The sequence below is a fragment of the Phycodurus eques genome, chromosome 3, assembly GCF_024500275.1.
Source record: "Phycodurus eques isolate BA_2022a chromosome 3, UOR_Pequ_1.1, whole genome shotgun sequence".
NCBI classification, from domain to species: domain Eukaryota; kingdom Metazoa; phylum Chordata; class Actinopteri; order Syngnathiformes; family Syngnathidae; genus Phycodurus; species Phycodurus eques.
This window is the reverse complement of record NC_084527.1, coordinates 8807501-8821813: the sequence shown is the minus strand read 5'-3', so window position 1 is coordinate 8821813 and position 14313 is coordinate 8807501. Positions and strand designations below refer to the sequence as shown.

The following is a 14313-nucleotide window of genomic DNA, read 5'->3' as shown; positions in this document are numbered from 1 at the left end:
GATCTTTTGCTTGATTATAAAACTTTGTAAGGCGCTGGAATAGAACAAGGGACATGGAGCCAGAGATAAAGATAAAGCCGCCAGCAAACCAACTCTTCACATGACAAATGTGAGAACAAAAACACAAGGTGCTCTCATTATGACAATGCAATACACATACATAGCCGAATATGTCATCATCTGTGCATGGTTGATAAGATAATATGCTATTAAAAATCCAGAGGCTAATTGCAGTATTTTACAACAAAAATGCCTGGAGAACCTAGCCATTAACTTCAAAACACATTTTTATTTTTTTTCGTGGTGACATGCATCAAGAGGTCTACGTTCCCTGTGATGGGTATGTGACTAGGCTACGGAACCCACACTGGGACCTTTTGCTTTGATTATACAACTTTATAAGGCGCTTGTATGGAGAATGAAAATATGGAAGGAAAAAAGGAACATTGAGCCGGAGATAAGATATCAAGACAGCAAACAAACCCTTTACATGAAAAATGTGAGAACAAAAACACAAAAAAATTTGTAATTTTTTTGTCATCATCATCTCCACTCACTGTGTATTTTTCTCAATCTCCCAACAGTCCCTGTGTGTCAACATTCTCTTTCTGGCTGGGTTAGAATGTTAATAAGACTTGCGCTGACTCTGGAGGTTTAGTCAGGGTCGGACTGAGGGAAGACTTAACCAGACTGACAGTTCACATGGATGAAAGCCATTTCTGTGACAGATTGAAGTCAAGGCATCGTTAAATGGGTGTTTCTTAAAGTGGATTTGAAAAGAGCCTGGGTAGGTCATTAAGAGGGTCAGCTCATTTTTCTCTAGAATTGGCAAAGCTGTGGATAAGGGCAAGTTATTGAATGCAAAAATACAGTCCCCTCCAAAAGTATTGGAATGGCAAGGTCAATTCCTTTGTTTTTGTTGTATACTGAAGACATTTGGGTTTCAGATCAAAATATGTATATAAGATCAAACTACAGAATTCCAGCTTTCATTTCATGGTATTGACATCGAGATGTGTTCAACAACTCTGGACAGAGCACCCTTTGTTTAAAGCCACACACTTTTCAAGTGAGCAAAAGTAGAGGAACAGACATGATGAAATTAACTTGAAGTGACTAACATTTAATAGTTTGTGGCATAACCCTTACTTGCAATAACTGCATAAAGACTGCGACACATTGACTTCACCAAACTGTTGCATTCTTCATTTGAAATGCTTTTCCAGGCCTTTACTGCATCTTCTTTCAGTTCTTGTTTGTTTTGGGGGGTTTATCCCTTGAGTCTCTTCTTCAGGAGGTAAAATGCATGCTCTATTGGCTTAAGGTCTGGTGATTGACTTGGCCAGTCGAAGAGAATGAATTCTGAAGTCTACAAAACCATTTTGTCTGGCAGTTTACAGAAAAATCCATTCAAACTAATTGGGAGAAGCTTCATCATGCAACCAGACGATGACCCAACACACACTGCCCACAAACGACTTCATCAGGGGGAAAAAGTGAAAGGTCTTCGACTGTCCAGGTCAATCATCGGTCAAACCCAAATGTCTTCAGGATACAACAAAAACAAAGAAATTGACCCTGCCATTCCAATACTTTTGGAGGGGACTGTATAATCATTTTGCTATGGCATTGAAATAAATCTCTGTGGTGTAACAGGAATCTGCACCGCAGGGTTAAAGCAAGGAATGACATGGAAGCAAGAGCCGCCTAAAGACTTTCAGTTAAAGTAATTCATGTTACCAGTGTCAGTATGACAAATCATTGAGATTCTTTGTGGGAAGACCCCCTGGGTGATTACTTTGAGTGATGTTTTCTCCAAGCAGCAACAGATTGCACCATTGGGATTCCTTCAAAATCGTTTCCCTTTGCTTGAAATGAATTATACATTCTAGGTACTTTTCTGCAATTTTGCAGCAAGCTAAACAGACTTGTAAAAGTCCCAAACCTCACCTGTGTGTTGACTCTTTCAATAACACAGGAGATGACATGGAGCACCTGCATTTTGGTGTCACACTCTGTCACCTGCTGCAACAGCTGGAAGAGCAGTCCAAAGATGGACTCCAGGTACTGTGAAAAGTGGTAAAGTGTTATGCTGAATATTTTCAAGATTTAGACAGTCTTTCAAACAAAGGTGAAACAAGTACTCACAGGGAGGAACTGCTCCGTCCTGAACTCAAAGTCATCAACAGGTAGCGGTGCGTTAAGGACGGAATAAAACTGAATAAATAAGGCAAGTAAAATAAAAAAATGTAAAAAAATAATAAAAAAAAAAAAATACCTTGGGAATTTTATTACAACAGGTTCCTTTAAGGTTTATGAAAGCATTGCTGTTCAGCACCATGCAACAACGATAACAGCGAGAAATGCATTGCTTTGGACCACCCCAGAGTTGATTAGTGGATGTCAGCCTAATTAGAGCAAATTCACCTATTCACATTTTAACCTGTGGAACCTATCCCCAGCTATTGTGCACTTTCTGAAACAACCTAAAATGCCACAAGATCCTGCTAAAGTCCTGTCAAAATAATAACGTAGTACTGTACAGTCATTAGTTTCTATAAAAAAATGTTGAACTGTACTCATACCACACTTTGAGATTCACTGTTCCAAGTTCTTCAAAAACCATCGAAGCATTGAAAGGATATTGAGCTTCAGAGTTGTAGCAGTCTCAATCCGCACCTGTGGAGAAAATTTTTTTTACAAAAAGCACCCCAAAAAGATATTTTTCCTTCTCATCAATTCAGTGTGGATGAGGATAGGCACAATAATCAATTACTGGTTGCTGATCGGTAAGAATGATTGTGTGAAATTGATTGTTGAATTATGGTGTCTTGAAGCAGTTAAGACAAAACTGAGAGCACTAATTGGCTGTGGATGCAGTCTCAAATTGTTTGTGGTCTAAAAAAAGGACATGAGGTCAGCTATGGGAAGTTTCCACATGCCGAAATCTCTGCAATGGCAGCACTCCCCCAGACAATAAATGTTAACAGGCTAATAATGCACAAACGATGTACTCACCAATGAAGTTTGACATTGCATAAGGTGTAAAAATTGTAGAAAGTAGATGAAAAATTCTCATCACATTAATAGACTGGGCAGCAAATGTCACAGCAATCCATTAGCAAAGTTGAAGGGTCCAGGGGGGTTTATACCTCTAACAAGGTCAAATCCAAGCACTTTTCAAGCACATTCAAAATTAAGTTAAAGTTTTGGGAGAACTCAGCACTAAAGACATTAATAGGAATTATGTTATGATGTGAACAATCTGTTTTGCAAAAGCAAAGACTAAAGAAAGAAACTAATGGAAAACTGTTGGCAGGTTGATATCTAAAAGTACTACAGTATTTAATTTCTTAATCTCAATCATAAACTACTAAATTACATAAGGTTTTGTACCATACCATAAAAGCACTTTATATAAAGTTAGAGCACATTTTAGAAATGTGATGGAGACGAAGGTTTTCTTACACATAAAAGCTTTCTAAAGTTGCAAGAAAAAAATTTACTTTGCTATAATGACAAAGCCAAGTATTGTAAAAGGTATGTAAATATCTCATCTTAAATGTAGCTTCTGCTTTCCAAAGTCACACCACGAACCACTTTCAAATCCAAAGGGTGCAATCTTGCCGTGTCAGAGTGATGGAGGTGGTAATGACGCCCGGGGGAAGAGCGGGCAGATGGAAGAGAGGAATTAAGGAAGGTAAACGAGTGAAGAAATTGGTGGGAGACTTAAAAAGTCCATTACAGTCAATGCTTTGCAGCCCTTTCCCTCAACCAGCGCGGATGCCTGGGCGATAATATGAGTCAGCAGTATTTTGTTTTGTTTTGTTTTTTTACCACAAATGTTATCAAGATCAATAAGGGGGTTTTACAAGGTTAGGAATGAGCTTTTATGGAGAGTATATGACCACATCTTTCACTGTGTAACACCCACTGTACTTTATTCAATTTGGATAACACATTGTGGAGACCTGCCATTTTAGAACAAGAACGAGTGAGCAACACTAGCGTTTGGCTACTAATCAGTTTCTTAAAGTACAACGAAAATCTTATGAAAACAGTTACAATAAATACTGTAAATTTATATATACAATTAAAAATATATACAGTGGTTACGGAAAGTAGGGTCTGAATACTTATGGCTGTGTGAGATTTCAGTTTTTCTTTTTGAATAAATCTGCAAAACTTTCAACAATTAAATTTTTTTTCTGTCTATGTGGGGTGCTGTGTGTACATTGAGGAAAACAAATTAACTTAAAATAGTTTAGCAAACGGATGCACTATAACAAAGAGTTAAAAAGTTAAGGGGGTCTAAATACTTTCCGTACCCACTGTATATAACTGAATACAAAACTTTTATAGAACATGCCACAAAAGAATGCCCGTGAAATGATTTTGAAATCCGTAGCATTTTAAAAAGCATATTGATCTGATTATGTCTGAATAAGGCATATAAAGTACAGAAGTACCTTGACTTACAATTTAAATAGATTCTGTGACAAAGCTTGTAACTCAATTTACATGTGTGAAGCCCATCAGATGTTGTCAGCACTGGCCTTCATAATCAAAAACTAAATGAAATAAACAACTTCAATTACTGTGTAGATGGCAACTTGATGAAATTTGGTTATAAGAAAATCTGTGTGAGTACCTAACTGAAAGATTGGCATAACAATAATTATTCTCAGACTTTGCAGATGAAAACCCCATTGATTATAGTTAGAATAGTAAAATGTAAATGTAAATTAGTTTCGCAACGCTCTGAATCCAACGGAAAGTTTTGACTTGTACTGGAAAAAATAATATCCGAAAATATGACAATAGAATACACTCCAAAAAAGTGGCTGTTAAAAACTAACCGCCACATGTAAACTAAACAACGAGGGAAATTGTTCTAGGGCTCGGCAAATACAAAAGCAAGACCTACCGATACATATTAGCATTAAAGAGATTACAACTCCACAAATACCACCAGACTGGGGAAATTTAAACTTTGGAATCATGAATACTCAGTTTAAGGGCAAAAAAATTACACGTTACTGTTAAATATATTGTAGAAGTTATCATTTATTTGCTTAGCTTGCATTAGTATTATGGACGATTTTGAGAAAGGAAGATGTCTCGCCTTCAAGAAGATGACTCAGCAGGAATCATCCGATAGAAGGGCGCCTTGACCAAGGACGTGGCCGGTGTTGGTCTCATGTCTTCACCTTGAAACCCTCCCCTTAGTGTGTTGTGTCTTGTAGCTTAGTATGTTATGTCTTGTAACTCAGAAACCTCCCTATTTCAAATAAATACAGGAGTACCGGGAGAGATTGTTTAGAGCGTGATGAGAGGCTGTAATCTGAACAATCTCCCATACGTCCTCCTCATGAGCAAAAGAATCCAGCGTCTTCATTCCTTTTGTGTCTATTTTTATAGGTGTTGGGTGAGATAGATCCAACATTAAATTGGTCCTTATTAAAGAGTGAGTGAATTGTGCGACAAAGAAGTCTGCGGCAGAATAAACCTTGTGTAATACTAGTCACTGGCAAGTAAAAGAGGGACGGCGGAGTCCGAGAAATTCCGCGAGGACGGCGGAGTCCTGTACGTACTTAAATTCCGTGTTTCCGTGTGTTTGTAAAAACGTTACTAGTATCGTGTGAATGTGTAAAAGTATGAATGTATAAGACAGGATTGTAAGTGACAACTGGGTTTGCAAGCAGATGCAAGAATCCTACGCCCCGTGTGGGTAGAAGTTTGAGGATTACCAAATCTCAGACGTTCATTGTCACCCTGTCATTTTGAATTAAGTCAGTATTTAGGTCACTCTAGGTGCAAATAAACTGACTTCCAAATTCACAAAATGGGAAAAAATAACAGTAAAACGGATCCAAAAGAACGCTTAATGTGTAAAGACTGGAAATATATTAAACTCCAAATACGGTTTCTCTGGTCAGCTAAATTCGCAAAAATTGGTTAAACTTTGAGACGAAATAAAATGTCGACACAAAAATAATATATCAAAAATAGAAAAAGAGGGATATGACGACTTATTCTTCTGGCTAAACATGGCGTCTAAAAGAGAAAAAGGAAGTAAGAAAAAAAGACTTAGAAAGTGAACAGAAAAGGCAGGCAGGTAGAGTTAAATAAATGTTGTTTCAAAGACAGAAAGATGACGAGACAGGACCAGTGGTAAGAGTAAAGCGAGAAAAAGATGGTTGAGAAAAAAGTGTGAAAATATTTATTGAGGTGGCAAATCCAAACGTCCAAGAGGACCACAAGAAACTATTTTGGTCTATAGGACCTGGACTAATGAGGATGTGAAAAAGGCCGTAGCCGGCATCACACCCTACAAAGTAGACATTGTCCAGTTTGTTGAGGAAATGGAAAATCTTAAGACAGTCCTATCATTTAAATGGTACAGAAACTCAACAAATTTGGATGACTGCAATGGGGCCTGATTGGCACCTTTGCCAAGGAGATTGGGACCCAAAACACCATGGTGTTGTAATGCCACATAATGACAGAGAATTACAACATTGAGTTAGGGCTTTAATAGAAAGAACCACAGCCAGGTTCCGCAAAAGGGCAAATTACACGGAAATTAGTAGGGTGAAACAAAAAGACGAAGACCCTTTTGAACTGTATAGGGTTAGAATGACCCCTTGTTTTAAAGCAAACAGCGGCTTGAATGAGGATGCCAATCCTCAGGGCCCTTATCAACAACAGTTAAAAAATGCTTTACATGCGAATTCGAAAGAATACATTAAAAGATGGGTAGATAAACATTGGATAAACCTAGCAACTGGCCCTCTGGAAGAATATGTTAATCATGCCCTCCACGCAGAGAGAGTGTTAGGACTCAAAAAGAAGAAGATAGATGTCTTCCTCAATGAAGAAACAGAAATATACTAAACTAGACCCAAAACAGAATATAGACTATGCATTCGTCAATATCCATTAAAACTAGATGCACGTGAAGGAATCAAACCGGTAATTGAAGCACTAATTAAGGCAGGAGTTATAGTGGAGTGTCCAGAATCACCATGTAACACACCCATTTTTCCCGTAAAAAAGGCCCCACCTTCAGTGGGTTGGAGAATGGTACTTAGACTTACAGGCAGTAAATTCTGCAGTAATACAGAGAGCAGCATGCGTACCAGATCCACACACATTGTTAAATTCATTAAGACCAGACGCTACTGTGTTTACAGTGGTGGACATAAGTAATGCATTCTTTTCTGTACCAGTAGAAAAGAACAGTCAATTTTGGTTTGCATTTACATTTGAGAGCAAAAAATATACATTTACTAGATTACCACAAGGTTACTGTGAAAGTGTCACTGATGGTGTAGTGGTACACTCGCCTGACTTTGGTGCGGGCAGCGTGGGTTCAGTTCCCACTCAGTGACGGTGTGAATGTGAGTGTGAATGGTTGTCCGTGTCTATATGTGCCCTGTGACTGACTGGCGACCAGTTCAGGGTGTAGTCCGCCTTTCGCCCGTAGTCAGCTGGGATAGGCTCCAGCGCCCCGCGACCCTAACCAGGATAAGCGGTGTTGAAAATGGAATGGTTACTGTGAAAGTCCAACCATTTATTCACAAGTAATAACAACACGCATGTCCAAATTCACTCCCCGAGGAGGGAGCCAAATTTTACTATATGTAGATGATGTTCTCCTGGCATCTCCAGATGGAGAGACATGCAAAGATTCATTGGCCTTACTGCATCATCTAGCAGAAGAGGGACATAAAGTTAACAAAAATAAAATGCAATTGTGTAAAAGGCAAGTCAAATATCTAGGCCATAATTTAAGTGTAGGAGGAAGGACTATATTAGAAGACAGGAAAGCTATAGTCTTAAAAAATCCTAAACCACAGACGAAGAAACATATGATGTCATTTTTAGGTCTGACAAATTATTGTAGAGCATGGATTCCAAACTGTGCAGAAATTGTTGCACCATTGTCAAAATTAATGTATAAAGACAACCTTAAAATGACATCACCTGTTCAATGGAATACAGAGGCAGAAAAGGCCTTCTGTGACATTAAACAACATTTGGTGTCCAGTACTGTGCTGGCCTTTCCAAATTATGATAAACCATTCATTCAAATGGTAGATTGTAAAAGCTATTACATGACCTCCGTACTTACACAACAATACGGTGATAAGCTAAGACCAATCGCTTATTTTTCGACTAAATTGGACAGCGTGACGTGTGCATTACCGCATTGTGTCAGAGCAGTTGTGGCAGCCTCAATGGCAGTGGAGAGCAGTTCCACAATTGTATTATTTCATCCATTAACTCTTAAGGTCCCACATACAGTGTCTGCTCTCCTATTGCAAACGAATATGGCCTTTTTATCACCTGCAAGACATTTATCTTACATGGCCATCTTGCTGTCACAACCACATTTGACTGTTGAGCGATGCACAACCTTAAATCCAGCCACACTAACACCTTTACCTGATGAAGGCACGCACCATGATTGTCAGGAATTGGCTGAACAAGCTGCTGAATTAGTAGCATTAACCGAGGCATGCAAACTAATGATAAATAAAGGTGTTACAATCTATACTGATAGCCAATATGCGTATTCCACAACAAGAACGCAATTATTGGGAAAAACAAAGTGCAAAACTACAAAATGAAATTTACATTAGCACAGAAGGGAAACAAACACTTCCAAAAAAAAACCTATTCAAATGGGCTGCTATATTGAGCCATGGTGTGTCACATGTCTCAACCGGAGGGATGGTGGCACAGATACATCGACACTTTACAGCCCTAAAAAATAGCAGAAAGAAACACGTGGGTTCATTTAACACACTGTAAAAGAGTCATTTCAGCTGAGTACTCAAATGGGGAAGGTGAGCAAAAGTCTGATAACGGAGCGGGAGCAGATGTGTAGATTCTGAAAACGCTTGCTGGTCAGTGAAGAAAAAAGACACCAACCCGTTTAGTGAGAACTCAGCAGAAAGGCACACCCGCGTTGGTTATGAGATTTGATAGGTTGTTACGTAGCAACTTTGGCTACTATGGTGTTGGTTTTGTTTATGTGGTATATGGGACGTCCCACCCTGAATGATACCAACTGAGAGGTGTAAATCATGGGATCCTATATATCCCGTAACAAAAGCAGACAAACACAAATCAATGTTTTCTACTTTAGTAGCACCAAGTAATTTTACTTGTATAAACATGATTAGTAAAGGCAAGAAATTAGGACCACTGTATACCCTATGCCTGTTCAAGATTTAATGGAAAAAGCACCAATGTTCCTGTCAAATCTAGAACATAGACAAAAAAGAGATTTATCCTGGCAGGGGCAAAATTATCCAACATAAAACATACATCGACGCCATAGGTGTTCCTCGTGGGGTTCCTAATCAATACAAATTAGCTGACCAAGTTGCAGGAGGATTTGAGTACCTGATATGCTGGTGGTGTACGATTAATAAAAATGTTGATGGGATAAACTATATCCACTTCAATGTACAGAGATTAGGAAATTGGACTCAGAGTGGGTTGGAAGCAGTGCATGAGCAGCTCAAGGCTACCTCTTTAATGACGTTCCAAAACCGCATAGCTGTCGACATGCTCAATCGCAAGAGAGCGAGGTGTTTGCGGTATGTTTGGAGAACTAATAATGTTTTTTTTTTTTCTGTTTGTTTTTTTAAACTCAAGAATTAAAAATACAACACACACACACACACACACTCACACACACACACACACACACACACACACATGGTAAGTCATGGTAGCTTTTGTTGTCAATCCAATGTGTGGAACATACAGAGGGTTGAAATTTTTTTCTCAAGGGTCCACAGTCTCAAAAACAATACAAAAACAAAACAACAATAATAATAATAATACAATAATAACGAACTATCAAAATCGTACATCTTACATCCACTAAACTTGTGACTTTTTGGTGAGTTTCTGATTAAGTTTCTTTTGAGATGGTATATTGTCATGCTTGAAGATGACTTTGTTAAATGAAAGCATGGTCCTTCTTTTATGCCATGGAAGAAAGCAGTCAGTCAGAAAGCCCAGATATTTTTCAGACGTCATTTTAACACCTTCAGGGATCCTAAAGGGGCTGGCAATCATTGAACTTGTGACTTTTTGGAGAGTTTCTGCTTGAATTTCTTTGCAGCAGACACGCATTCAGCAGAACAGTGCAGTTTAAGTGTTTTTATTCTTAAAAAAAAAACTACTATTATTGGGAGGTTTGATGACTTAAAAATTAAGTCGACTCAATTGTATCAATTATTAAGGAAAATAAAAAATATGATTTGCAAAATAATTTGGAATACTGTGTTTTCTTTGCTCTTGAAGCAGTTATAGACGAAAGAGTATTTATGTGAGGTTATGTGTGATATGGGTACTTAGGTCTGTGGCACTGCAATAAAGGTTAAGCTTGTTCATTACATCATTACAATGTTCACTCTTCCTCCTTGATACTATGTTAGCACCTTAGTAACGTGGGCTCTGCATGCCGTCCCGGCCCTGCTTGATAAAGGTGCTGAAACGACGCATGGAATGGACTGCTTGCAGAAGAGTGGTAAATCTGAGATTTTAGATCAAGTACAAGTACTTACATTTGAGTAACCGTCGATACCAAGCACCGATACCTGATAATGTCATTATTTATTACAACTGTGATGAAAATGTTCTTTTAAGCAAATATTGTAAAAAAACACAAATTTGTTTTGAACTTCGCATAAGTTTCACTCAAACCTAACACTCTTTAGAGTAACAGCTTTTCTTTACTGCCATTTTAATGTCCAATTGCATGTTTTTTTACATTTCGCCACATATTTTACCTAAATGTAGCCGGTACATTTCAGTCATGTGGGTGTCCCAGTCTGAACACTAGTGTGACCTCTGTAAAAGGATTATGGATATACTGTATAGTAGGTAAGGAACGAAGGAGAAAGTAGAGATAAAGAAGACCATGGAGTCAGGTGGATATAAACATACATCGCTCTATTTACCTGACTAGAGCAAATCCGGCGCGGTGCGTGGCTTAACTCTACAGAGGACAAAGTTGTTGTAATCTCGCAGATGCGCGCAGCTGGTGTATCGAACAAAAGCGGCTGTCCGCCCCGGTGGGCGTAAACACAACAGATTTTATTCGCCGCAAATCAAAGCGGCTTAATTCATTCATTCCCTTTAAGTGAGGCGCAATGACAGTCTTCCATGCATGGAGAGAGCAATCCTTGTGGGCATGACGAGAGTATTGTCATAAGGCTGTGTCACAAAAGACAAAGTGTTTAAATACAGTATAAACTCTCCAAAACCACGTGAGATTTAAATATGCCCTCGGCCCTCATGAATCTATCCCCACCCATTCACGATCGTTCGTACGTGCCCTCAGTCACCAAAGTATTACATGCTCCAGGTAGAGACCAAAGGACACACCTTCGCTGCACAGACAATGCCCAGCCTGGCGCAGAACAGTCTGCCAAATAGGCAAATGCGCACAGTGAGCCTTGCGTGGGACAAATATCAAAATGTGCAACATTTGCACGTCCAGCCCACGTTACGTTGTCTATGGATATAGAGCTCAGAATGTTAACCTTTGTGTGTTAACTAAAAAATAAAGTGAGGAAAGGGTCTGTTCTTTGACGCTCTCAGCTTTGATTTATATTTGTTTTGGGGGGAAAGTCAATGTCATGCAATGATTTTTGGTTAAACTTGTGTTCTAAAATTTTTACTTCATAAAGTTTTTTAGTCAGTCTGTTGAATTATTATCCAGCTGGACAAAAGTGCAACATGCTTAGATGATGGTAAAGGTACAAATCAGTGTCGCTCCCTTGAATCAAATATCAAAGACAGAAACTGAAGTACCAGTGTAGTGTAAATTTAACTATTATAAATGACTACTTCTTTCAGCGGAACAGCATTTTTTGACATTGATATCCAATTGGACTGACTGATTGTGAACATTGTTTAACTGTAGCCCATTTGTGATCAATAATTCATTGTGGCCCAGGGGGCTCTAATTTGCCCAAACAACATTGATCTAAAGATAAAAAAGATTTAAAAAATAAAATGGTGAGCTATAGTACGGTAAATGAGGTACCAGCAGAGTCTATTTTACTCCTAAAGTAAAGGCAATGTGTGATTTTTTTTAACGTCTCTACTTAGCTAACTGAGCAACATAGAACTAATACATTAATAATAATGTACAATAAATAAAAATCAAAACATGTTTGGTAAAACTGTAGTAAATAATAGATTGATTCATATTTTCAACATATAAGCCCCAGTGAAATAGTGCTGTTTTAGACAACATGGTGCATGCCCATATTTATAAAATAAATAAATAAAAATAAATAAATAAATCAAGATATTTAAGTAAATACCACAAAAGGTGGAGGCATCACATGACAAAGCAAGGAATAGGAAATGCATATTTGAGTTCAACGTTATTACAACTCCCTTGTATCTATATTAATGAGGGCATGGGATTTATAAGAGCTGCACTCTTTTTTCCCCCTTAATTAGTACAAGCATATCACTGTATGTATGTTCAGAATGTTATTGCAGTGACTATGAACAAAAGTGTGATGCTTGCATCATCGCAACAAACTTCGAGAAGTAATTAGAAAAAGGCATACATATGCAAGATGCGGCTCAATATTTCACGGGAAGTGATTATCTCGAACTGTAACAATGTAGAAGACTTAATCTAGTGCACAGCTAATGAGGGATTAAATTAATTTCACATGAGCACATGCTGAAAAATGCTCTGCCTAAGTAAACATGGAATTAGCATGGAAAATGTTTCCAAAAAAATACCTCTCCAGCGATTTGGCCTTCTGAACGTTTTAGGTTTTCTGGGGGCACTAGACCTCCTGAAGGCTAACTAAAACAGTCTAAAGATTGGGTTTTTTTTCATGTAAAGCTAGAATTGATGAGTATTAGTAAGGGTAAGATAAAACCGAGAGTAAACACCCAATGTAGTTTTATGTAGTTGTCCAATGGGACAACAATAGTCATTCAAAAAGACACAAACACATATGCTGGAGATAAACATTCGATCAATCAACCAATGTTTGCCACAGCTGCAGAGAAAGGATGGAAAGATAAGCAAAATTTCCACCAAGCTGGACGGTTCAATTCACGTTGGCACAGTGTGAAAGATCCCAAAATATGCAAACGTTAACATGTTTTCAGTACCCGTCGATAAACTATTCCAGTATACTGCAGGTGGCTTGCTTGGGGTGGAGCTAGACCAACGGCTGTGTTGTTTTGTTGATAGAGAGAGAATGGTCTATTCCATTGATAAGATGGAAAATAATTGGGAAAGACAAAACTTTAATTTGTTGACATGTTGGTCGTAGTGGTCTTTTTTCCTCAAGTTAAGAAATTAGACACTATACTGTACACCCTGCCTTCATATCCTGCAGGGGAAACACAAACTTTATTCAGGATTTAGCAATCCAAATAGTACCAAGGGGAACCGAACAGAACTGTACCGCCTTGTGTAACCTGGATTTTTAGAAGTTTACTTACCACCAAGTCGGGATCCTGCATGAGATTGAGGATGACCTCGTACAGTAAAGGACGTAGGTCCGATTTGAATTTGACTGAGATCCACTGGCCTATTAGCCAGATGACTCTCCGTCGAATCAGCTTGTACCTGTAGATAACAATGGGATTGCACTGAGTACATTTTACACATCTCCTTAGAAAGCATATTTAGGAGAAAATTACTTAAACACAACAAACTCAGGGACTTTTACACAGGCATGCTGATCAAATTATGCTATTACAATGCTTGAAACATCAAAATCTTTGAAGAGTATGATAATGTGTGGCGAACATATGACTTTGTATGCCCTTTTATGTACCGTGGCTATAAAAAAAATCTATAGCTTTTTCTGATTTAAAAAAAAAAAAAAAAAAAAAAAAAAAGACCAAAATAATTTAAAAACCCTTTCTAACATTATTGTGACCTGTAAACTGTACAACTTAATTAAAAATGAAAAATAATATTTTAGAGAGGGGAACTCAAAATACTGTGATAAAAGTCACATTAAGGGTGGAAAAAGTTTTGAAAAAATGTATATTGCTCTTATTTTTTCCTATCACAAAAACCTAGCATTTGAACAGCGGTGTGTAGACTTTTTATATCCACTGTAAGGCCATTCCAATCCCAGTTCTGTCACAACCCACTTGGGTTCAGTTTAGCATATTCATGCACTGTCAACATAGAAACAGACACTAGCTAATTCAAAATCATCCAAATTGGCACATCCTGTTACATTTGAAGTCTCTGTGACAGTATTTTATGACGATAACATGGTATTC

General features: G+C 38.1%; 1 protein-coding gene across 3 annotated transcripts in view; it reads right to left on the bottom strand.

Moving 5' to 3' along the window:
• The window catches only part of ipo11 (importin 11), a 112335-nt gene that overhangs the window by 48213 nt on the left and 49809 nt on the right, over positions 1-14313 (bottom strand). For all 3 annotated transcript variants that reach the window (XM_061671921.1, XM_061671922.1, XM_061671923.1), the window contains exons 16-19: positions 13516-13642; positions 2646-2679; positions 2149-2189; positions 1951-2067 (exon numbers count right to left, since the gene is read on the bottom strand). In XM_061671921.1, the coding sequence (XP_061527905.1) occupies positions 1951-2067; positions 2149-2189; positions 2646-2679; positions 13516-13642 (319 nt within the window). The remainder of the gene's footprint in view (positions 1-1950; positions 2068-2148; positions 2190-2645; positions 2680-13515; positions 13643-14313) is intronic.